Source organism: Pelobates fuscus, chromosome 13 (assembly GCF_036172605.1).
Source record: "Pelobates fuscus isolate aPelFus1 chromosome 13, aPelFus1.pri, whole genome shotgun sequence".
In the NCBI taxonomy this organism is placed as follows: Eukaryota; Metazoa; Chordata; class Amphibia; order Anura; family Pelobatidae; genus Pelobates; species Pelobates fuscus.
Window position 1 is genome coordinate 13,219,605 of NC_086329.1, and position 24,781 is coordinate 13,244,385.

Sequence of the window (24,781 nt, forward strand, 5' to 3'; positions counted from 1 at the left end):
ACAACAAAAATTGACAATTTTTTGGAATTTATATCTTACGTTTGCAAGAGAAAAAAATTCATATATTTAATCCCAATCCTCCTGCTACATGATAACCTATTTATATGTATATTGATTCTATATTTATAATGTAAGGATTCTGGTAATTGGTAAAAGTTTTATATTAGTCTTAATACTTAATCGTATCATTTATTTATTTTTTTAAATGTTCGTCTAATGATGATTTTGCTGATTGAATGACTATTTTTATGTCATTCGTGTATAATTACATGGTGGAAGGTGTTTTGTCATTATGATCACTGTGTGATGGGTTTTTAGCCAACATTCGGGTGTATTAGCGATGGTAATTTTATCATCTGACTTTTTCCTCATTTACTGATGAAATTAAATCCCTTCGCTCATGTTTGCCAATGGATAAACTGACAGTATGACAAGGAAGGAAGCGCTGTTGTAATTTGAAGTAGTAATAGTAAAATAAGAGAGACTTTAGAATAGGTTTTTTCTATACATTTCCAATCATTGAATACTTACTATTTTGGAAAACAATGGAATAATTATATTAATCGATCTAGAACTTTGCACTAAATTATTCTCTATATGAATATTTTGTGTTGAATATGTTGTACAATAATGTGTGTCAATCTCTGTTTTATCAATGTGTGTTTCTAATCGAGGAACAAACCTTTTATTTTCTTTAACGTTCTGCAGGCTCCAGATATCCATTTACTAGGAGAGGTTAACACAGAGACCTTAAATGAAGATCTTCCTCCGTCATCTGAATCTCTGCAGATAGAAGATAATTTAACCAAAGAATTTGAGCTTCATCTTGTGAAGTGCCAGGAAGAAATGGAAGAAATATTTGCAAGCATCCAAGAGTTATTACAAATTGATTTTAAGAATCTCCAGCAATGTTCAACGCAAACTAGCTGGAAGGACCTTCTGCACAATGTGAAGGTAAATTTTTCTTTTTTTTTTTAAATGTAAATGGTTATTCTGTGATTCTACTGCTGAACCCCAAAAATATTGAGTGATAAAGAATCCCTAGAAAATGTAATGGTTTTGCTTTGCCTGACAGTTGGTTATAACCCAATGACATTCATGGTTGCAAGTCTTGAGATGGTCTTTCGAAGGATATTTTCGGTATTTAATGTCCTTTTCAGGCTGACGAGCTTCAGAATACCAAACGCAGAGAGAACCAGTAATACCGCGCTTTCTCTGCTCGATATGCAAGCCAACCTCAAACAAATTATTGCATTTGGACATTAAAAAAAAAAAAAAAAAAGATTATTGAAAGAAGATCTTAGATCTTAGAATTTTTGATATAATTTTATTATACTAAACTTTTACTAACGCCGCAATTTACTACAGTGAGAATTGAAAGTGAATTTCAAATCTAAGACCAGAGTAGCTGAATTGGAAATCTGTCTTAAGTCTGCTATACTTTGAGGACTTTTCACTTAAATTTGAAATTCACTGTAAATCCTAAATTTAGTAAGCAAAACCTGTATGCCTCGGTTTGTTTGTATTTTTTTCTAATTCAATTTTTTATATTGAAAGATTTTTAAAAGAATTAAGACATTGAATTCAACATCTCCCACTCCCACCCTGCTTCCCGAAGGTGTACACATCCATTCTACAAATGTTACAGCGCCCAGAAATATTGGCATGGCTGAGTCTGTTTAATACAAGCAGCCCTGCCAAGAGTAGGTTGAACATGGGACATTTTAGGCAGTGGGGAAGGGGGGATTGCCCAACAAAAGGTCCAGGATCTATTATCTGTATAACTTTATGACCTTCTAGACAAGTAGCCATTGTGGCAAACACACGCTATGCTGGGCCACGGACATAGCTTACAAACACTGCGTCCGAACATGTACTCTGTTTTTATTTTTCCTTCTCTTTTAACTCTTGCGCTGCCGATGATAAATATACGTAAGTATTTGTTTTAAAAGGCACATTAGCGATCATACTATCTCATTCTATGCATGGGTAAAGCCCTAGAAAAATAGCCCACCGTGAGAATTCCTAACATTCGCCACCCCTTCATACACACTACTCACACCATCCTGCTCTTAATTATCCTCCCAGACATTCAAGTTTGTTGGTAAGGTGTCTAAATAAGTATCCAAAGCTTTTGGCTTGTTTTGTTTTCTCTAACATTTAATACCCTCCTGACAATGGTTCTCCAATTCTCCTCACTTTTGCCGGGCAGACTGCTAAAAATACAAACTGAGCCACAGGAGACAATGAAGGCAGAACATTTCTAGATTTGCCTGTCTGCAATTTTGCAATGCTCGGTGTCTGTATGAATCTCCTGTACTGCATGCAGTTTGCATCCCTTCGTAGTAAGAAGTGTTGAAACTCTGTTCCCTCTGCACGTTGAGTAAGGGAATGGAATCTATTGCACTGGAGCTCTGATTCTATAAAATTATAGTCAGATCCGGGATGTTTTGGGTGTGATTAAACCTGCTTCTTGCATACAAACTATATAAGAGGAATGAGAGAGGCATTAGAAGAATCCCTCAGACACTGACTCATGTTAGTGGTTGCAGCAAGGTCACCATAGGAAGCAGAATTTTCTAATATTATCATTAAAGTCGTATACTGTATTGATTTGCAACGCATAACATCCAGCACTTGAATTTGCCAACGGAGACTTGAGTGTGGCCAAGGCGAAGTGCATTTTAGAGAATTTATAATCTGATTATGGCTCTCTGTAACTTGACATGCTGATTCAAATAAGAACAACGTTATATTGTGTATTTTTAGTTTTTTTTTTTTTTTTTTTTACCCCTCCATGCCTTGTATATCTCCATTTAGCTAAATCTTGCCTACTTTCTCCAGTCTGTGGATACACGTACCCCTTTTCAGCCTTCTCCAGCTAAAACCTGTTGGCTGCATGACATATCTAAATTCCCGAGCATCACTGAATGTTGATACAACAATTACTCCTCTTGAGAAACTTATTCCATTATCTCATTATGTTTTCTCTTTGGTTCCACCTTCACCCCATTTTTTCCTTTTTTTTTCTCTTTAGTCTAATGGTCAAGATGTGCGAATGCTGTCTGAAGAGAACCCAGGAGTATTAACCAGAACTGAGGTTGAAAACAAACTTGGTCTTTGGCGAAAACTTCCTTTAGAATTAGATGGTGCTGAAGCGGACCGACAAGCTCAAGATATTGAGGTATGGAATGCGCTCTCGTAGACTGGGGATTTTCTCATGATAACAGAATTTTGTGGAACAAGGTTGAGTTCTTTTTGTCCAGTTAGAGGTGAGGATTGTTTAGTCTGTTCTCTCCATATCCAACCATGCCTATTTTTGGACCAACTTGCAGCCATTTTAGAATGATCCAACCTTTTCCTGCAAGGTATGTCAGTATGTCCCTGCACCCTTTTGTCTTCCGTGCATGCTATTTGGAGACCTTTGGATGTCGCTCTTCCGTTTTGTTTCAAGGTGTGACTTATGTGAATCAAGTTGCACTTTGCTGAGGATTGCCAGCAAACGAGGGGCGCTTTAATTTCAAATAGATGATTTACTCTGTCAAAATAATTGTACAAAAAATGCCTACAAACTATGAAGAACAGGCAAAGTACCTAGAGGGTCATCTACTAAAGACTATATTTTTAGGTTCTAAGACCAAGGACCGCAAAATATTGCATCCCACATACCTAGGTGGTACATCTGTGGTAAAATATCTTTAAAAAAAAAAAAAAAAAAGATGTAACTGGAAGGACCTGCATATATATAGGTTCTAGTTTTGTGACTAAATATTAAAGAGAGATTATTTGATTCCTAACTCCTTGGTTCAAATAATCCCTCTTTCAGTGTTTATTTAAAACCAATGCTTCATAATTTGCAGTATTCTATTTGTTGTCTTCAAGTTTTCTTAATTCATTGAATAATTAATTAATTTGATTTCTTTGGTAGAAAATCTATGAAGAAGTATCAAAACTGGAATCTCCGACATCTTGCCTGCGTGATGGAACATCTAGCTTCCAGGGAGGGGATCTTGTGATGGATGGTTCGAATACCAAGGACATGGTTTCGTGGAGCAGCTTGATCTCTGAACTAGATACCTTAAAAATTCAAAAGCAAAAGGAGCGCCAGGCCATTAAAGACTACCAGAATGCTCTACGCTCGGCAAAATCCTCACTGAAACGGCTCTCAAAAGAGAAAGAGAATCTCAAACTGTGAGTGGTAATGCCCCAACCTGATTTGTTCAGGTATAGAAGCTAGAATATGAGAGCGACAGCTGATCACTCTCAGCCAATTAATGCAATTAAATGTGTAGATATTTGCACAGAATTGACATTATCCAGTCCAGAATTTTACATCAACCTTGTTTTACGAGTTTAAATCTCCACCTCTTGTATTTTAGCTCATTCCTTTTTCAAATAGTCAAGAACTCTTGTTCTAGGTTGGGTCATGAGTCCAGATAACACTGCCAGAGGTGGGGTTAACAGCAGCAGAGGGGTCAACGTTTGTTTCTGCAGCCTTTAACTCCTTAAGGACACAGTTTCAGAAATAAAAGGGAGTCATGACGGAATATTTCCGTCATGTGTCCTTAAGGGGTTAATAGTGAAACGGTGCACATACAGACTCTAGGCACAGCAAACACTTCAAATTACTTATTGGAGTAAACCTTTAATAACCCGTTGGTACATAAATGTTACAATTTAAAATGCAGTCTTTAGTGTTGTTTAGAATTGAATGTGTTTAACTAATAACACATTTGTGTTTCAGGGGACAATCTGAAATTCATACGGATCACTTGGAAAAGATACAGAATTTCCTTAATAAATCAGCAAAAGAAAAAAATACTTTTCACACCTTGAAAGCTGAACAAGCAAAAATAGGCGCTTATGGGATATCCCGTGCAGAGAGAGAAAAAATAGAAATGGATGTTAAACAGATTGAAGAGTACTGGGAACAAACCGAGCTGATGGTCGAGAAGAAACGTGATAACCTTGTGAAAGAGGCTGAGGAGCTAAAATTTCTCAAGCAGAAAGTTGATGATGTGCGAGATATGATTCAGGTCCAACATGATTTGCTGGGTCAGATCAATGATCCGGCGAAAGACTCTGCTAGGAATTTGTTGTTTGTGACTGCAGACCTGAAAGCCACCAAGCATTTGTTTTCTTCATTAAGAAATGCAATTGATCTACAGACGAAAAGATCTTGGGGTCAAACTGAATGTAGACGTCTGGAGAATTCTTTGGAAGATTTGCAGAGTCAACTGGAAAATATCGAGCGTCGAGTAAATGAAGTGCAAATGACAGCGTCTCAAACACCGCATGTCATCTTAGAACATCATACCTTTCTGAAGCCTTTATATGAGGCACTCACATGGATCAAAAACATTAATAATAGAGCTCTGTTTGAAAACACTGTTGCTCTTTTGCCTGAAGATGTGGAAGAACAAATTTTAGATTGCAGAAACTTGCAAAAGGAAATCGTAGACCGAAAGTCTGCTGTACTCTCAGATATTGAAAAGTCCAAATCCATATTGTCAAGAACGGGTGTACCTGTATTTGAAGATTTCAACTCTTTTTTCCATCAACTGCAGGAATTGTACGAGGGACAAATTATACAGTCTGCTCAGAGATTAAAGCTCTTGGAATCCGGAGCGGAAAAGAGAAAAATGCTCTTTACAGAAATTGAAAAGCTTGAAGAGTTGCTGCAGGGCCTGGAGAATGATACAAGTCCAGTTAAAAGAGGAGTATTTAGCGCATCAGAGTTATGTGAGCAGCTAAATTGTTTAAAGGCTAAGAGAGTAGAGCTAGGAAAAATTGAAGGTCTTGTCTTGACATTACTCAAGAACAGCCAGAACTATCACCACGAGTTAAACATTTCTGAACAGCTGTATTTAAATGATCTATTAAGGAGCCTAAAGATTAAAGCCAGTACCCTACGAAAATTAGAGGAGAAGAAGTTTTCATACTTGGAAAAGATAAAAAATATCTACGATGAGTTTCAAGAAAGGACAAGACACTTGATTCAGGAACAGAATACATTTCAGAATAGCAATCCAGAGAGTTATGACAGAAGGATAACTATTGAAAACCAATTACAAGTTGTTCAAAAGGCTACTCCCTTGCCTTCAAACCACTGGTCTCCAATAAACTGTTACAAAGATTTGTTTAAAGAGAGCGGACTTGACTGGGATAGTTCAACTGTTGATAACTTTCAGGAACACTCTAAAAGTATTGTTGCCAGCGTTGAGGTGGAGGATCAAGTCAGTTTGCCTGGAACCGAACTTATAGCTTATCAGAAGATGTTGGACAAAATACAAATAATGATCTCTATAGTACAAAGAGAAGCCACCATGATTGGAAGCAATTTTAACCTCATACATCTTCATGTTTTACATCAGAAAGTCAAGAAAATAGCAATATTGATAGAAGAGGCTGTTTCTGTACTAAAGGAAAAAATTTCTCCTGATCAGCCAGTGGTCCACATTGAAGAACAGAAGATGAAAACATTCGGTGAATGTATGGATCGTTTACATCAGTCTTTGACCCAGCTGAAAAATGAATCACAAGTTAAACAAAGTAAAGAAAATATTCAGTGTCGCCTGAAAAGTGTTTTGTCTTCTCTAAAGAAAGTAGACACTGAACTGCAGGAGCCTATTTCTATCGAGCTAGATATTCCTAAAATTGAGGCGGAACTGCTGAGGCTTGAGGCTATCAATGAAATAGTTAAACTGGAATTGCACGATTTAAGGTCTACACTTGAACCTGAATCCAAAGATGACATCAAAGAATATGTACTTGAATTAAATGATATTGAGAATCGCATTGAAACAAACATTTCACAGCATATTGTAAGTGGTTGCTGCTTTATCCACTTTACCTTTTCTACAGTTGTAATCACTTATCCCTGTGATAATTAAGTAATAATAAAAATATACTCCCCGACCACAATGCCCTCCTAAATGTGACACATCATTGTATGACAAATTAATTAATTTATTTTGTAAAATACAACATATGAACATTTAAAACCGACCAATGTGAAGTTGCTTTTCTTGTACAATGGGCAGTATGTTTGCATATATTCACGTGTGAGCAGTGTATCTGTTGTAGAAAGATTCTTTTCACACATGTCTGATAGGTGTGTTTTTATATTTCCCAGAAAACTTATAATAAATCTCGCGAGGCCCTCCAGAAGCTACAGGACGCGAATTCAAAAGCAGCAGAACAGTTCAGAAAATGTTCAGAACTCCATAGATACCCTGTGAATGTCAGTACCTTAGAGGGTGGTGCAGAGAGCTCCGATTTCGGGGTTAACACAGACGACCTGCGTCTCACTGCAGCTGAAATCGGAAAGCTGTCTGAACAACTGAAATCACACTGTACACCAGACGCAAAAGAAGATCTTGAAAAGCTTCTGTGTGACATCAACAATAACATGTCTCACCTGTTAGATTTGTACGAGAAAAGAAAATCTGCTTTGACCAGGTATGTTTTTTTTTTTTGTTTTTTTTTTTGTTTTTTTTTAAATAGATAAAACAAAGGTTAATGTTTTTAGCTGAAATACCATAACCAGGTGTGATGCGATTAATTAAAGAATTATTTTAACCATGGGGAGAAGAATACTTTTTTTTTAAAATCCGTGGTGCATCAGGGTTTCAAATTGCTACATGAAATGCCACCCTAATTTCTCCAGACCCCTTACCCCATTATCCAACATTTTTTTTTTTTTATAGTCTCTCAGTGGGAGATGAAGCGAGTGAATGCCACTGATGTGATCATCTGTCTATTTTCGTACAGCTGACATGGTACTGAGTGGAAAAGTGGGCCATTTTTAGCAAAGCAAAAGTTTGGAAAATGCTGACTTAGAGCAATCACCTTCAAATCCAATGTTGGGATTGTGTTGATCTTATACCATATCGCATTGAGCTAGAATTACTCACGTTTCCCTAGAAACATTCTTATAGCCAAGGCCCATGAATTATATCAGAAATGTATCGATGGGCCATAAAATGTTAGTTTCAAAATGTGTGCTTTCACAATTTTCAGAGTATTTTAGAATGATGGCTTCTTTAAAAGTAGTTTGTTTGTTTTTTAAGGAAAATAAAAATGAAAAATAAACATTTAAGTATTTAAGTTTTTAAGTATTAATTTTAATGTATACCATAAGCACCCTAATCACTGCAACATGTTGTATGTTTGAATATATTCTATTCTAGCGTGCTGTAGTGGTTATGGTGTCAGAAGTATCCTAGCGCTGTCCAACAGGAAGTCATCAAGCTCTTTGAATGGTTTAACAGTTACCTGTTTCTGTCAATGTCTACGGTCCTTCTGGTCTGAGTTGATCTGATAAAATGCCATTTCATAACAATTTATACAAAGTTTGGACATTATTCAGAGTCATCAGCTGACACTCTGACAATTAATACTGTCCATTTTGTGTATGAGCTTGTATGAAAATGCTAAACTATGAAACTCCATGTTATCTGGTCAAATCAGACGATATTTTTTGACAGCTTAAAGTAAGATATCACCTAGGAACTATTGGCACCATAACCACTACAGAGCCTGGTGGAAAAATCTAAATCCATTAGCGAGAGTCAGTGTCTCAGGTCTAAGCAGTACATACAAGGCTGCCGCCAATGATCCCGACAATTAGACATATTGACTATTGTCTGCAGAATACTCAGAGAATATAGCATCCCATGCTGGAGGGAACATTCTAAATCAGCACTGTGAAGTCTTGAATTTCTTTTAACGTTTAAAAAGATATGGCTGTTTTAACTTTGTAAAGTAGTCAATACTAACTTTTTTATTTCAGACAGTCATTTTCATGAAGATTCACTTTTACAGTTAATTGTTGTTTATATTTTGCTTTGGCCTTCCTTCTCATTTGGGGTTTCATTCTTGTAACTTAAAAAAAATTACAAATATTTTTCATCAGGATGCTACGATTTGTTCTAAAATCCCGAGAAGCATTAGTCTGGCTGTGCACCCCCGATTTACTGTGTAAATCTGTCTTTAACCTCTGGTCTCTTCGATATGATTTATTTTTACAGTTGCCAAGAAAAATTCCAAACCTTCAAAGAAATGAGAAAGAAAATGAACGATGATCTTGAGGGAATCGGAACCTCTTTAGGAGATTTATGTTCCCAGAGGCCAATGTCCTACAAAGCAGCGTGGATGCAATGGGAGAAAAGTAAAGTAAGTATCTCCAGTACCACTCGGCAAACCATGGAGTGTGTAACCATCGGACACATGTCTTATCTGAATATTTGTGCATTTGCTTAGAAACTGATATCACACATGACTTACGTACATGTTGTCATATTCTAAAAAGTAAAGCAAGAATACACTCTTTGTACAGTCTATCATAATTGATTGTTACAAACATTTACATCGGTAGTTCTGTTCTTAAAGGGACACTATAGTCACCCAAATCACTTCAGCTCAATGAAGTGGTCTGGGTGCCAGGTCCCCCAGATTTTAACCCTGCAGCTGTAAACATAGCAGTTTTAGAGAAACTGCTATGTTTACATTGCAGGGTTAATCCAACCTCTAGTGGCGGTCTTCCTGACAGCCACTAGAGGCGCTTCCCCGGTGCCCAATGCGAAAATGGCATTGAGCATGCAGAACGTCAATAGAAATGCATCAAGTAATGTTCTCCTATGGGCGGTTTGAATGCGCGCGCGGCTCTAGCCGCGATTGTGCATTCGGCTCCACTCAGGAGATGACGTTGGAGGGGGAGAACAGGTCACCAGCACCGAGGGAGACTGGCGCTGGATTAAGGTAAGTGGCTGAAGGACTTTTAACCCCTTAAGCCAAGCAGGAGGGGGGACCTAAGGATTATATAGTGCCAGGAAAACAAGTTTGTTTTCCTGGCACTATGGTGGTCCTTTAATAACTTCAATTAAAAGATCAGAAATCCACATAAGGAAGCGTGAAAGAGTTCACTAAGAGATTGCATCACTTGGCTATCTTTAGCAGATATTCACACTGTGTCAATTCTGCAGGAAAACTCAATGGCCCTTCTTCTCAATGCCCCTTCTTCTCAATGCCACATCCCAGGGTGAAAGAGAAGGAAAATATTTACTCCCCATTTATCCTACCCACATTGTCTTTGTAGTACTGTTGTTGTTTTTTTAAGCAAAGGGACGAGCTAGAATTAATTTCCCCATTGATGCTGACTGCAGTACATAGAGAAGAAAAAAAATGTGCAACGATTTTGTAATCTTGTTTCTTATAGGAGTTGGTGTCAAAAATACACTCCTGCGAAGAAGAATTATTGAAATTAAAAAGACTTTCCAGGGAACTGGGCAGTAAGTGTTCAGAGAACGATTACGCGTTTCTTGACAAGATGGCGACCGCCCAGTGGAATAAATGGTTGTACTGGGTGGGTGTTGCTCAAGACTGGGAGCTATATTGTGAGGACCTAAAGCAAGAATGGAAGCGGATTTCCGAGGAGGTAAAGTGGAATGTGAATTATGTGATTGTGAATACAGTTAGAATGTATCTATGCGGTTTCTTAGCTGGATTATCAGGTCATGGATATGCTCCTTATAAACTGCCATGGTGGAGGCTTCTAATCCAGTATGTGACAAAATTATTCAGCTGTTAGACTGACATGACAACGTTTCAACCTCAATTGGTCTTTAGCAAGACTTAAAAACTTTTCTCAGACATTATTTGTGTTTCCAATTGCATTACAGCAGACTGCAAAGGTTGGAGGGCCATTGATGGACAACCATTGTTTACCTGTTTTAATGCAATCATATTTGAGTATAGCCTTTTGCACACAACTTAGAACTTGCATTTATTAAGGTAGTGCATGATTTTTGCATATGGTACACTAGTCTGGTAAAAAAAAATGTTCACCAAATTGCTGCTGCTGGCCAGGTAGAAGAGAAAGGTCTCTAGACGAAGAAAACACTGGACCGGTTACCAAACACCATCCTCCAACAGAGTACGCAATTCATAACTGACCCAGTGTTCTCGGGTGTCAAAAACAAGGGTTGTGCATGGATGAAAATATTGTTTAGTTTTCATGTTCCGGTTTGTCCAAAATTTATTGATTCTGACAAACTGAATTTTGTCATTTTATTAATCTCCTAAATTTGGATGTGCTTTATTCCCTGTGATAAATGAATGCATGAAGGCATTCATAAAGTTGCAAAGTGCCAATTTAGAGAGCTATCTGCTAAACTGCTGATAATTTAAACTTCAGGAAAGCCCCTTTCTTAATTCTGATCTTTAGTAGATAGCCCCCTAATTTGCAATCCAATAAACCCATATAAGGGGTCTATCTATTAATCATCATCCTAATGTGGTATCCTTAAATATGGCAATCCCACTTAAGGGTTCTGAATTCGAGGGTTATCTACTAAACAGCTGAAATAGCTAAATGAAAGGCCTTTTCTTACAATATCTCTTATAGTTATTTAGTAGATTGCGCCCCAATTTGCTATCCTTATGTGTGATTGACATATTTAGGGATGCCAAATTAGAGAGTTAATATCTACTAAACCGCTAAAAGATCAAAATTAAGAAAAACCTTTTGATTATTTTTGCTCTTTCAGTTGTTTAGTAGATATTCGCTCCCTAATTTGCCCACCTTATCAAAACGAATGCATCTGAAATCCATTCATTTTGATAACTACCTCTGTCTTCCTTTCCAGTTCAAAAACTTAAATGGCTTCTCTCTGGTTACAGTTGCCTTGAGATGGAGATATCTGTAGCATCTAGATCTCAATGGCATACGTGATGTATACTTGCCCCTACTTCCTGATCGAAGTAATCCTTCTTTATTTGCAGATTGAAAGAGAGATGATACTTCTGGATCATTTTCAGGAAGATGTTCCTGATCGAGCTGGAAAAGAGCAAAGCACAGCCCAACTTCAGGACTCGTTACTCGAGCTGAAACGCTTCGACCAGAATCTAAAAATGCAGCAGCTACAGCTGTCTTTGCTATTATGTCGGATACATAATATTCTGTGTACATCGGAGAGCTCGGAGAAGATCGAACCAAATCCTATTACCAAAGAAATTCAGTCAATGAAAAACAAGTGCAAAATGTAAAATGCTCTCCGTCTTCAACAGTTTGTTTTTATGTTGTTATAGATTAGCCAAGATCAATAGAACGTTACGAATCTTTGAGCCAAGCTACTAGTTCATTCTTAATTTTTATAAAACATTTTACCAGGAAGGATCCATTTAGATTTCTATCATTTTTAAGCATGTCCTGTATAAGATGGAACATCAATTGTTAGCTTTGCTGGCGAGTATCTATAATTAGTGTCTGATTAGGAGGGTATATCCCATTTAAGGTGATTAGTAAATATTAATGACTTTGCATTGCTGCCACCTACAAACGTGTTCCAAGTAATTTTGTTTAACTACATAGAGTTGGGTTATTCCAAGGTATCGTTGTCCGTACACAAGGGTTTCTGTAGTATTCTAAACATGTGCAAAGCTCGTTGGAAGACTTGTACCTCCTCTTATCAAGCTTTCATGTCTCCTTATTAGACAGCTGTCCGCACCAGTCGTGTAAACAACATGACACTGGCAAAGCTGTACTCGTTTCTAGAACGTGTCCTTTCACACCCCGTTTCTTAATTTAATGAAACACTTTTTGAATATTGTGGTCTTAAAGTGAACCGGCCATGATAGATATAGGTTTGCAGTTTTATAACCATTGGGCATGTCTAATGCTATACAATTATGTTGTTGTTTTTTTGGAGGGGAGGGGGAAAATTCGGGGGTGGGGGTGTTCCTCTTAATACTATTGAAACATGGCAAGCATTTAATCTCGAAAGCCAATACATTTATTTCATTGTTATTATTGTAATGCAATACTTGGATATTTGAAATGCCCAGTGTAGCCTGCTCTGACCTCCTTGATGGTGGATGTGCATTTCATTGGTTACAATATCATGTTCTTCTCTGTTTGGTTTAGACTTCATCAAAAGGCTGTGAATAATGAGCAAGAGTTAAACACAGAACTTAAAAACAGGGACGAGTTAAGAGAACACATTTCTGCTGTAAAGAAATCTCTGCAGAAAGTGTCAACGTTGTTACAGGATTCCCCAGAAGAAGACTCTACGGACAGGAAAGAGCAGTTGGAGGTCTGTAGATTATAGTATCTGTTTTGCCTTTGAAAATATTGCTTAGTTAAATAAACTCCAAAAATATATTCTGACATGGAAACCGTTGTGAGGGATAAAACTCCAAATTCACTGTTTAGGCTCCGATTTTGCAGTTTGGTTGTTTTGTTTGAGTTAAGTTACATACAAGATATTGTGTAATTTGTTTTTGACAATCTCTGTAGAAGATTTTAAACATAGAATAAACCTGCAAACATTGGGCAATAAACAACAACAAATCCAAAACAAACTGGAGGTAAAAGGGTACATTTACTCCATAACAAAAATAGCATTAACATACACTCGGCAAGAGAAGGTAGAAAGGAGAAAATGTCTGCATCAGTGTTTGGCCAATGCACCAGAAATAAAAAATACCCAACGCCTACAAAACAACCCTTTTGGAAACATCCGAGGAAGGACAAATAGGAGAATCAAAAATGAAAAATCAAAGTAAGAAAATGAGAGCGTGGAGGAGGGCAAAGGAAAGGAACCAGGGTAGACCAGCCACCCACCCCTATCCCTTGTGGGCAGTTACTAAACAATTAACTGAAACCGTCATAATGAATGTTGGGTACATTTTGCCCTTTTTCTTCAGGATTTCCTGAGACTGTTAGCTGAACCTGTGCTGCTTCTCCAGAGAGATCATTGCTTTCAGTCTTTAACTGTATCGCTTTGTCTCATTCACTGAGCTTGTTACGATGTCCCTCTTTCCCTCGTAAATGCTGTGGTTTTTGTGTGTTGGAAGGAGGGATTTCGTCACCTATTCACTCATATTACATGTTGTCTGTCTATAACAAGAAAAACACGGGGAAGTTATTATAACTGGAGCAAAAACAAACTGCTACATATTTATAAGAAAATACCACTGGAAACTTACTGCTGTAACCTGCAGCAACATTATTTCGACTTCTTCTTTAGTACGCTGCCATCTGTATAGAGATACCATACGAGAGCTCTCATACTGCGTTCCATAGTGCTGTACATGGCACCATGGGGTTGAAGTAATTGGCATGGTGTGCTCTGGCAGTGCCAGGAATACAAGGCAAACTACGTTCCATAGTGCTGTACATGGCACCATGGGGGTTGAAGTAATTGGCATGGTGTGCTCTGGCAGTGCCAGGAATACAAGGCAAACTACGTTCCATAGTGCTGTGCATGGCACCATGGGGGTTGAAGTAATTGGCATGGTGTGCTCTGGCAGTGCCAGGAATACAAGGCAAACTACATTCCATAGTGCTGTGCATGGCACCATGGGGGTTGAAGTAATTGGCATGGTGTGCTCTGGCAGTGCCAGGAATACAAGGCAAACTACGTTCCATAGTGCTGTGCATGGCACCATGGGGGTTGAAGTAATTGGCATGGTGTGCTCTGGCAGTGCCAGGAATACAAGGCAAACTACGTTCCATAGTGCTGTGCACGGCACCATGGGGGTTGAAGTAATTTGCATGGTGTGCTCTAGTAGTGCCAGGAATACAAGGCAAACTACGTTCCATAGTGCTGTGCATGGCACCATGGGGGTTGAAGTAATTTGCATGGTGTGCTCTGGCTGTGCCAGGAATACAAGGCAAACTATGCTCCATAGTGCTGTGCATGGCACCATGGGGGGTGAAGTAATTTGCATGGTGTGCTCTAGTAGTGCCAGGAATACAAGGCAAACTACGTTCCATAGTGCTGTGCATGGCACCATGGAGGGTGAAGTAATTTGCATGGTATGCACTGGCCATGTCAGAAATACAAGGCAAGCTATGTTCCATAGTGCTGTGCATGGCACCATAGGGGTTGAAGTAATTTGCATGGTGTGCTCTGGCAGTGCCAGGAATACAAGGCAAACTACGTTCCATAGTGCTGTGCACGGCACCATGGGGGTTGAAGTAATTTGCATGGTGTGCTCTAGTAGTGCCAGGAATACAAGGCAAACTACGTTCCATAGTGCTGTGCATGGCACCATGGGGGTTGAAGTAATTTGCATGGTGTGCTCTGGCAGTGCCAGGAATACAAGGCAAACTACGTTCCATAGTGCTGTGCATGGCACCATGGGGGTTGAAGTAATTGGCATGGTGTGCTCTGGCAGTGCCAGGAATACAAGGCAAACTACGTTCCATAGTGCTGTGCATGGCACCATGGGGGTTGAAGTAATTGGCATGGTGTGCTCTGGCAGTGCCAGGAATACAAGGCAAACTACGTTCCATAGTGCTGTGCATGGCACCATGGGGGTTGAAGTAATTGGCATGGTGTGCTCTGGCAGTGCCAGGAATACAAGGCAAACTACGTTCCATAGTGCTGTGCACGGCACCATGGGGGTTGAAGTAATTTGCATGGTGTGCTCTAGTAGTGCCAGGAATACAAGGCAAACTACGTTCCATAGTGCTGTGCATGGCACCATGGGGGTTGAAGTAATTGGCATGGTGTGCTCTGGCAGTGCCAGGAATACAAGGCAAACTACGTTCCATAGTGCTGTGCATGGCACCATGGGGGTTGAAGTAATTGGCATGGTGTGCTCTGGCAGTGCCAGGAATACAAGGCAAACTACGTTCCATAGTGCTGTGCACGGCACCATGGGGGTTGAAGTAATTTGCATGGTGTGCTCTAGTAGTGCCAGGAATACAAGGCAAACTACGTTCCATAGTGCTGTGCATGGCACCATGGGGGTTGAAGTAATTTGCATGGTGTGCTCTGGCTGTGCCAGGAATACAAGGCAAACTATGCTCCATAGTGCTGTGCATGGCACCATGGGGGGTGAAGTAATTTGCATGGTGTGCTCTAGTAGTGCCAGGAATACAAGGCAAACTACGTTCCATAGTGCTGTGCATGGCACCATAGGGGTTGAAGTAATTTGCATGGTGTGCTCTGGCTGTGCCAGGAATACAAGGCAAACTATGTAAATAATAAGAAACTAATAAATCACACATCTCATAGATAACTTTTTATTAGTTTGTGGATTGTAGAAAGCAAGACAATTTATAGTTTTGCTTTAAGTAACACTAGTGTTAATGGTGTTCCTCATTTTTACTCACTCTGTATAGCTGGCCTAAAAGACAATTCTAGGGGGGGAAATGATCAACTATTTTTTACATGCATTATATAAAAAAAATAAAAATTGCATTCAAAGAATCCTTCAAAGGTACTTTTTAGTGGGTTCTGCCCCCTCCTTAATCAGGAAAAGTGTGTTTGTGGGATAAGTAGTTAAAGTTAATCCCCCAAGAGCAGTTTCACTGATCACATAATGAGTGAAACTGCTCTGTGAACTGGGATCAACCATAGGTGTTCTTGCTATATGTAACTCCAGAGCATGGGTTAGTGGCCCAGGTTACGTGCAATGACTGTCCAGCAGCAATTCATGATTTGGCATTCTCTGCGAGGAGGAGAGAGCACGCACTCCAAACTGGGCATCTAGTGTGCCACCTGGACAAAAGATTGATGGCTCTGAAACAACTCTTAGAGCTTCAGTGATGTTTGCAAATCAATTCTGTTCTTAGTCACTTCTTGGTGAAAGTTGTGTCAGGGTGCTCAATGCACCAACGTCTTTGCAATAATGCAAGTTTACAGTCACACTTTAATGTTAGCGCACTCACGATGGAATGGTAGGCTAACCTGCTTCACAGGTTCACCCATTGGTTTTTTACATAATCGTAATTATGAGATCAGTGGGTCACTCACTAAAGTGAGAATTCAAAGTGAATTTCAAACTAGGCCATGCCTGCCGGCCATATACTTGTATCCTTAAACTTTAAATTCACTTTGAATTCTCACTTTAGAATCTTTCGTTTTAGTTTTTGGGTGGTTATTAACCATTAACGTCCTTGTTTCTATATATTTAAGTAGATCATGGGAGGAATACTATAATATCTATTTTATCAGTTCAAACCTGCACTAAATGAAGTTGGGGCAATTTGTTTATATTTAAATAGTGCTGTTCTAGAAATAGGAAGAGATCAGGTTATGTTGGGCGTTTAGCCAGACGCTGAAGCCGGGGTCTGTTTCAACAAAAGAAAACCTTTCTTTCTTTTGGCTCTGGCGAAAACTGCACTTTAACAATGCTGAGCTTTTCTGGTCTGTGTAATTACTTGAAAGAGAACACCCCAGCTCTCCATCTGTCTGCTTATTGGATGACGCTTTGCTATTCGTAAGGTGCTTTTTTTTTTTTTTTTTTGTGGTTGAACGAAAAAAACCAAAAGGTATTTGAAAAGGTAAATAAACCATAAATGTGTCTTGAAAGGCTCGATAAAGATCTTACAAAGTTGTGGCAATATCAAATGTTTTTTGTTTTACCGGAGTTCATGGGATAGACGTCGGGGTCTTTTTTTAACCACCGCAGGGAATCAGACAAGATATTCTCCATATTTAAAGCATTCCTTATCTCATCGTTTCAGGAATTTCAGAGTTTGATAGAGTCGGAAAAGGAAAAAGCAAAACATCTTATGGAAAAACTTACAATCCAATACTCGGAAAAAGTTCCTGCAGAGCTTTCGTTACTGCAAGAAGAATGTCGAGCATTCTTAGAAGAAACTGAAAACAGGGTAACTACTGCTTTATTTCCTATATGTGTGTATATATATATATTGCATTTTATATATATTAATAAAAAAAATGTATTACAATTTTTTTTCCCTACTTTCAATGTATGCTTCAATGGATTTGCATTTTACAGAACAGGTTTGGCAACAGATTATGTACATAGTTGGTCTTCACGCACCCTTCACACCCAATACTATATATACACACGCTAATGTGTGTGTTACAGAAACCTTTAAGCAGGGTGTTTGACCGTTTCGATTTGTCGTTTTTTGTCGCATCTAGTCTGCTTGTATTTGAGAAACGTTCTGAAATATTGTTAAAAAGCAAGACCGATTGTATACTTTTTATGCCCCAAATAGTTAAGGATGATAAAATAAATACCAAATTAGAATTGTGTAAATGTTTATAATTTTAGTTTATAATTTATCCTTGAATAATTATATGAAATAGTGTTTCTTTCCCACAACGTTTATAAGTTGTTATACGTTATAAAGCTGGTAACCGATTGATATTGTACTATTATTATTTTTTTCAGCCATTTACTGCAATCCAGAATGTTCATTTTAAGAACAGTCACATTTTGAAGTAAAAGTAAACTTTTTTTAGGTTTGACCCGGTGATTTTTCCCGACCGAGAGGTCAAACTCGAATTAAAAACGAAATATTAATCCCTTTACTTTGCAGAACACATAGTCAACTAGCTCCATTTTCATAACTTGGCTAAAGAACACATGATCCCAAAAGAAAAATTAAGCAGATTTTTGAGCATGCGCATCTTTGTCTTCTAAATAAGACCAGTGCAAAACTTTCTATAGTTAATCAAAATGTGAAATCATGCCCCTACCCATATCCCGTAAGAACCAGTGCCAGGCTTTGCCTTCATCATAACAGTTTTTATTGACGCCAGCACGAAATTTCATCCGAATTACTCATTGGTAGGCCTGTATCGTCCTTGTGTCATTAAATGAGTATGTTATGCCATTTTAGAATTATAAGGTGGCCTAAACTATCATTAAGAGGTTAATGCAGGGAAGGTTGGTTCTGACCAAATACAAATAAAAACTTAATTGTGTATCTTGAACAACAAAATAATATAATCTGCTGCACCGTGTTGCTTATGGACAGGTCAAGAATGAAGTTCTACAAACCTCTCCACTGTACATAATGACCAGGAAGGTTGAGGCAATAACTTCTGGTCTACAGAGTATAGAAGGTCAACTAACAAAAAAAAGTGAAAATATTATTAAAGCCAAGGACTTGCAGCAGGTGAGGAAAAAATTATTTATATGTAATTTGAATGTAATTAAGAATAAACAGAGGATACCTTTTGATCCCCTACAGTAGGTCTGTTTGAAGCCATTGTATGCTAGGTTAAATTGATGTTTGACTTCCTGTGTTTTATCCTCGTTAAGAAAATCTGGGATGAAATAGATGCTTGTCATTCGAAGTTGGTTGCACTAGAGTCGGAGGTGCAGGATTTAGCTGAAGAAGATCCAAGTCAGGCCCAGGAATGGATGGATAAATTAATGGATCCGATGAGTCAGTACCAGCAAGTGTCCTATCTGGTAGAACGTCGGACGGTTAATTTGAATAAGGTAAACCATAAAGAGGTTTATTTAAGTAAGTTTAGATCCCTACTTCTTGAAATGAAATGGGGAATATGGAACCACAAATGCATGCATTTTGTCAACAGGGAAAAAAGCAGTATAGATTTCATGAACGAAATACAAATCTTAAAGGGACACGCATCACTTTGAGACACCTGTCTCATTCAAAAGCTTTGGCTTTGAATTAGACAGTTGCCTCACTCTGTGGTCTAGGGAAAAAGCAGGTAAATATGATTTTTATTTATTTTTTCATGTTTATCTGCTTCTTCTTTCTTGCTCTTACCACACCCACTCCAGGTGGGACACTGATCTAACCAATCGGTGTCCTATCCCTAGGAATGCTGTAAAGGTTCATTAAGTGTGACAAATTTGCACATGTGGAAGCTCTCTTCACCTTGACAGGTGGAGAAGAGAGGAAGTCTGATCAGTGCGATCATGCAGAGCAGCTTTGATGTTTGGTTCCTCTCTCCTGCTGCTGCACAATAACTCCCTGTTTCGGTTTCTGTCATCAGTAGACTGGTCTGAAACTGAGCTGGGTGAGCAAGGGGAAGGGGAGGGGGCTGAAGAAACCCCTTCCTGCTGAGAGGCAAGCCCAGTAATGCAGTCTGACCAGGTTTCTAAATATTTATTAAATACTTTACAAAGTTTTTATTACTTTGTTTTACACTTTGGTTTAAAAGTGTTTGCTTGCTGGTTTAAAACAATAAATAATTGCCCCTAATACGTGATGCATGTCCCTTTAATATCTTGAACTTATTCTACACCTTTATAAATACACCTTTATTAAGCCAGAATTAAGTTTTTTACAGATGTGGTCCAAAAATTTGAAGAAAATATAAATTGCTGTATAAGTGCCTCGTTTTGTGTATAGTAATCTTTTAGTTCAAGCAAATTGTTAATGATACAAGAAACGTTTATTCGGTCTGCAGAACATTTAAGATACCACTGTTCCAAACCAAAACCAAAGCAACTGATTTCTGAAATGTTCCTTTGGAGATACAGAATTCGAAACCACCCGCCAATCTACCTAAATTCAAATAAATTGCAATTTTGGACAAAAAACAAATATGCACGAGTCTATAAGCCATTGCACTAACGCTTCTTATCTTGTCAGGCCTCGAGTAAACTGGAAGAATATCAAGACATTTTAAAGAGCACATCATCATGGCTCCAAAATACAGACAGTCTGTTAAATCAGGAAATGAAGGATTGTTCCGCCAAGGTTCTCAGTAAACATCTAAATTCTCTAGAGGTAAGCGATGGGGTGTCTGGAAAGCATTGCTAAAAAATATTGTTTCTAAGATACAAGTTCATTCATTTAAAGCTTTGAAAGCCAATGAATGATTGGATTCAATGTATTGTATTGTAGTCACAAATCGTCATTGGTTTCAAGATTTCAGTTACTGTTTACTTTGCTAATTATAGTGTGATCTGGTGACATTTATTCCTCCTTGGTTGGCTCAGTGTGACAATAAGACATAATATTACTGTACTAGCCTTAAAGGGACACTGCACACACCATACCAGCCCACGCACTGAGCCTGTCCTTCTCTTTTCATATCGGTACATACAACTGCTAGAAGCCTCCCACCCACCTTATCCACTAACATACCAGTTCTTTAGGTTTAGGGGAATGCTCTGCACAAGCTGCAAATTGTGAGTCTTTGCAGCAAACTCAGCAAATTAAAAGTCACATTTATTTATTTAACATTTTTTAATGCATTATTTAATTTTTGCGTTATAAAATGGGGTAACTTCTTATTTAGTGCTATACAGGTTTACATGATTTCACCCCCTTTAAATTGTAAACATATTCTGATACCCTCCTTTATTGTCCCTGCATGCTACCCTGCTTCTTCTCAAGTGATGTTTCTTCAACCAAAAAAAAAACCTGTTGCGTCTGTATCTTTTTATGGGTTACTTTGTATGCAGTCAGAATTAAGAGTCATCAAGTGACTCCACTATCCCACAATCAGAAAAACTCTGCCCAGAAGCTTATAGGGACTGTATGATGATACATTATTTGCCATTTCGTTTAAGTGGGGATTCAGCTGCATGCATCTGCTATTAAGCACAATGGTGCCCAATCCAATCTTCTAGGCCACTGGTCCAGGTTTTATCCATAGTTCGACTTGGAACAGAGTTGGGACATTCCTGAAACTTGGACTGGTGAGGTGACTCGAAGATTGGTTTACAAACCACTGCTCTATCAGATACATTCTTTTAGTTAGTGGCCTGACACTTGACCAGTCTCAAACCAGTAAGAGTTATCCGTCAACTAACCGCTGAATGCATTAATGTTTGTAAGCCGCAGTTTGTCTCTAATTAATTAGACCTCTCCGGAGTCTGTTGTGTGTGCTAATGTCATATAGACTCTACTATAGAACCTGGATGGAAAAATTTGAGGACGCAGTGTGTCTTTTCATGTAAACCAGAGCGTGGAAATATTTAAGGGCCATCACCATTTTTTCCCCTCAGTTACTTTTATGCATCAAATTAGGAAACGTCGGCAGGAGACGGTCTAGTGTCTGCTCCTCCTGGTAACATCATATCCCAGCATGCTTTGCTACAGAAAGAAAGGGGACAAGAAAGACCGTTTGGTTTAGATGTGGTAAAGACTATGATGCCCCATCACAAGTTCATTCATAGCAATATAATTAAAACGTTTTTTTAGGGGTTTAAAGTCTAATTTTCTCTTATTTCTCTTTGAACAGATTGCGTTGGATGACTGTGAGCAGAGGCACAGTATGCTCGATACTATAAATAGTGAACTGGGTGAATTGGCTTCAATCTTTGAAACCGAGAACCTAGCCAAACAGCTCGAGGAGATAAATAGCCAAGTGAGAGATCTTTTGCAAAGACTGGTGAACATCCTTCCACATTTACAGCATGTCACAAATGTAAGAGAAAACATTAAACTTCCTTCGTTTTATATCTAGAAGAAAAATATATATATATAATGGGTCCTCTACATTGTGCAAAGGTATATATTAATTCAAAGTTTGCTTCTGGGTTTATTTAGGAGACATGGGCAATATGACAACTTCCGGTTGCATGTAGATAGAATCCAGAATCTGCATTACTGATGGAGATGAATTGGGCTAGCACAATTTATAGTATAGATGAGATTGTGTACTGCATAAAGAACCATTGATTAAAAGTCCAAGCTGAATTTGTTACGTTGATGTGTTTTGTTATATATTTTAGTGGGTTGTCTTTCCAGGCTTATCATTGTTGAAGGACAAAAAAAAAACATTAAAATGCTGGTTATAAAGTATGAATTCACATATATTTAGAAATGTACTGCTGGTTTCTGTTGAACAGAATGGTTGTTGCTAAATTTATTCATAATGGAATCAAATAAGGAAGCCGAGAGATTTTCAGCTTTTTAAGGAAGTTGTGTTTAGAAGGTTGAGATCTACTTTTTCTGGAGCTCCGACATCTTTGATTTGGCCACTGATCCAGCCATATTCCCTCATGGCAACCCAGTGGTACTGCAGCTAAATGTATTTAATTGATCATAGTCCTATTTTCATATAACAATGGTCCACGTAGCAATGAACTTGAAGAAAAGATAAAGAATGTGCTATGAGTGAAGGTTCCACCAACGTCAGTCTGAAATATGGAAGTGGAGTAACTGAATGTTAAAATGTCTGTGTTTCTACTTTAGGAGGTAAATGTTATTGAATCTGAAGTTAAAAGGATGGAACGGAAAGCGGACACGATCAAGACTATTTTGACTTCAAATGATATTGTTGACATGTCACCCAAGGAACATCACAAAAACGGAGAGGTATGTTTTTCATTTACTTTTCTTATTATTTTGATGCAGTAAATTATAATATATTGATATTGGGTTTCTTCATGGCCTGTGTATAATAATGTCCTTTTATTTCATGAGTGCATAAATGATTTTTGGCACCTTTGGTGATTTCAATGTCTGAGATACAAGTGTAGATTGCAACGTTGTTTGTGTCACTGTGCGCCTATTTATATCACGCAAATCTGTAAAAAAAAAAAAAAAAGTCTTCTTATTCAGCACCTCAAATGTACTTTAAATATACATAGTTTTTCTGCTTAGCACTGCTCTTAAGCTAAGAATCCTTTTATCCTGCGGTCATTTGCACGTATGTAAAGCGCCATTTATTAAGGACACTGTGAAGCTTCTGGATGTCTCGGCCATGTTTTGTCCTATACATACTTTTACAGGGTTATTCACAAGAGTGAAAATTTAAATGTCACATTTAAGGTCAAAATAGCCAAACATGCAACATTATCTAACTTGACTATACTTTCAGTTCAGCTGCATCCGGCTTACATTTGGAATTCACTGTGAAGACACTTAGAATTCCCAATGTAGTAAAGTATACTGGTGAGGTTGAATTCTCACTCTAGTGAATAACTTTGATCCCTTAACTATTTGCTACAATGAGGTGTGCCTGCATGGTTTGTTCATAACCGTTTCCAGGATAGGTATCCCTAATAAGAGTAGATAACTGTGTGACTGTAGTGAGGTCAGTGTTTATTTTTTACATGAAATCTTGACTGTTTTTGCGACATTAATGGAAAGCACATTGCTGTATGTAACTCTGTAGTATTCTCATTTTCTCCCTTCCTGTTCATTGCAGGTCATACTTCAAAATATTAAATCCATGAAGAAGACCATTGAAGAGATTGAAGCTTACAAACCAGATCTCATGCTTTCAGAGTCTGGAATCCAGTCTTTTTGTGTTTTTAGAAGAACTAGACAGCTCTTCAAAGAGATTGAGATGTTGGAAAATGCTACCAAAGAGCAAAATAACCTATTAGAGGTAACTTTGTGTCAGGATTACTGTAGATGCCCAACAGGCAGAACTTAAGTAGATATAAAGTAAATACCTAAGACGTATTACCGGGCCTTAGAATGGCCGGATTTAACGTAAAAAGGCAAAAGACACAAGATAGGGAAAAGTAAAGCCAAAGTTCAAGGAATGGAGATATCAGAATAGTCAGGAGCCAAGCCAAAAGTCAAGGAATACAGAGATCGGATAGTCAATAAGGGAAGCCAAGGTCAGATACACAAAAAATTAATACAAGGAACGTGCTCTCAGATACTCAGATTATGTGTGTAACACACCCATACTAAATTAATTGATTTGGCCCGTTAAGGGTTAAACAGGAAACACTTTATTATTCACAGCAGCAGCTCTAACCACACCTAACTAAAAGTTCACATGACCTCCATGATAAAAATTATTTCAATTTCAATCAGGTTGTGCAGCACTGTGTGTTTATTTTAGAAGTTCTTATTTCTTGCTCTGTTAATTGAACACACAGGAGGGTCCAGCAACTTATTAAGAGCGATAAGAAGTTCTAAAATAAATACGCTGTGTAATAAAGTAAACTTGAACATTAGATCTCTCTTTACAAATGTGTTGGCAATTTGTGTAGATCAGATACAGTGGAGGTATGGCTAGGGCTGCATAAACAAAGTGATTTAACTCATAAATAGCAGATAACTGAGAACGTTAAAGTGCAGGGGCATGATCTATACACTAAAACACTCAAT

At 38.1% G+C, this 24,781-nt stretch overlaps 1 protein-coding gene across 1 annotated transcript in view; it reads left to right on the forward strand.

The window, feature by feature from the left end:
• The window catches only part of SYNE2 (spectrin repeat containing nuclear envelope protein 2), a 257,761-nt gene that overhangs the window by 129,916 nt on the left and 103,064 nt on the right, over positions 1-24,781 (forward strand). The window contains exons 47-62 of the mRNA XM_063440109.1: positions 709-954; positions 3,038-3,184; positions 3,929-4,191; positions 4,745-6,824; positions 7,136-7,461; positions 9,033-9,177; positions 10,220-10,438; positions 11,785-12,044; positions 12,926-13,094; positions 17,483-17,629; positions 18,752-18,892; positions 19,039-19,221; positions 20,348-20,485; positions 21,948-22,133; positions 22,904-23,026; positions 23,862-24,044. Coding sequence (XP_063296179.1) covers positions 709-954; positions 3,038-3,184; positions 3,929-4,191; positions 4,745-6,824; positions 7,136-7,461; positions 9,033-9,177; positions 10,220-10,438; positions 11,785-12,044; positions 12,926-13,094; positions 17,483-17,629; positions 18,752-18,892; positions 19,039-19,221; positions 20,348-20,485; positions 21,948-22,133; positions 22,904-23,026; positions 23,862-24,044 — 4,956 coding nt within the window. The remainder of the gene's footprint in view (positions 1-708; positions 955-3,037; positions 3,185-3,928; positions 4,192-4,744; positions 6,825-7,135; positions 7,462-9,032; positions 9,178-10,219; positions 10,439-11,784; positions 12,045-12,925; positions 13,095-17,482; positions 17,630-18,751; positions 18,893-19,038; positions 19,222-20,347; positions 20,486-21,947; positions 22,134-22,903; positions 23,027-23,861; positions 24,045-24,781) is intronic.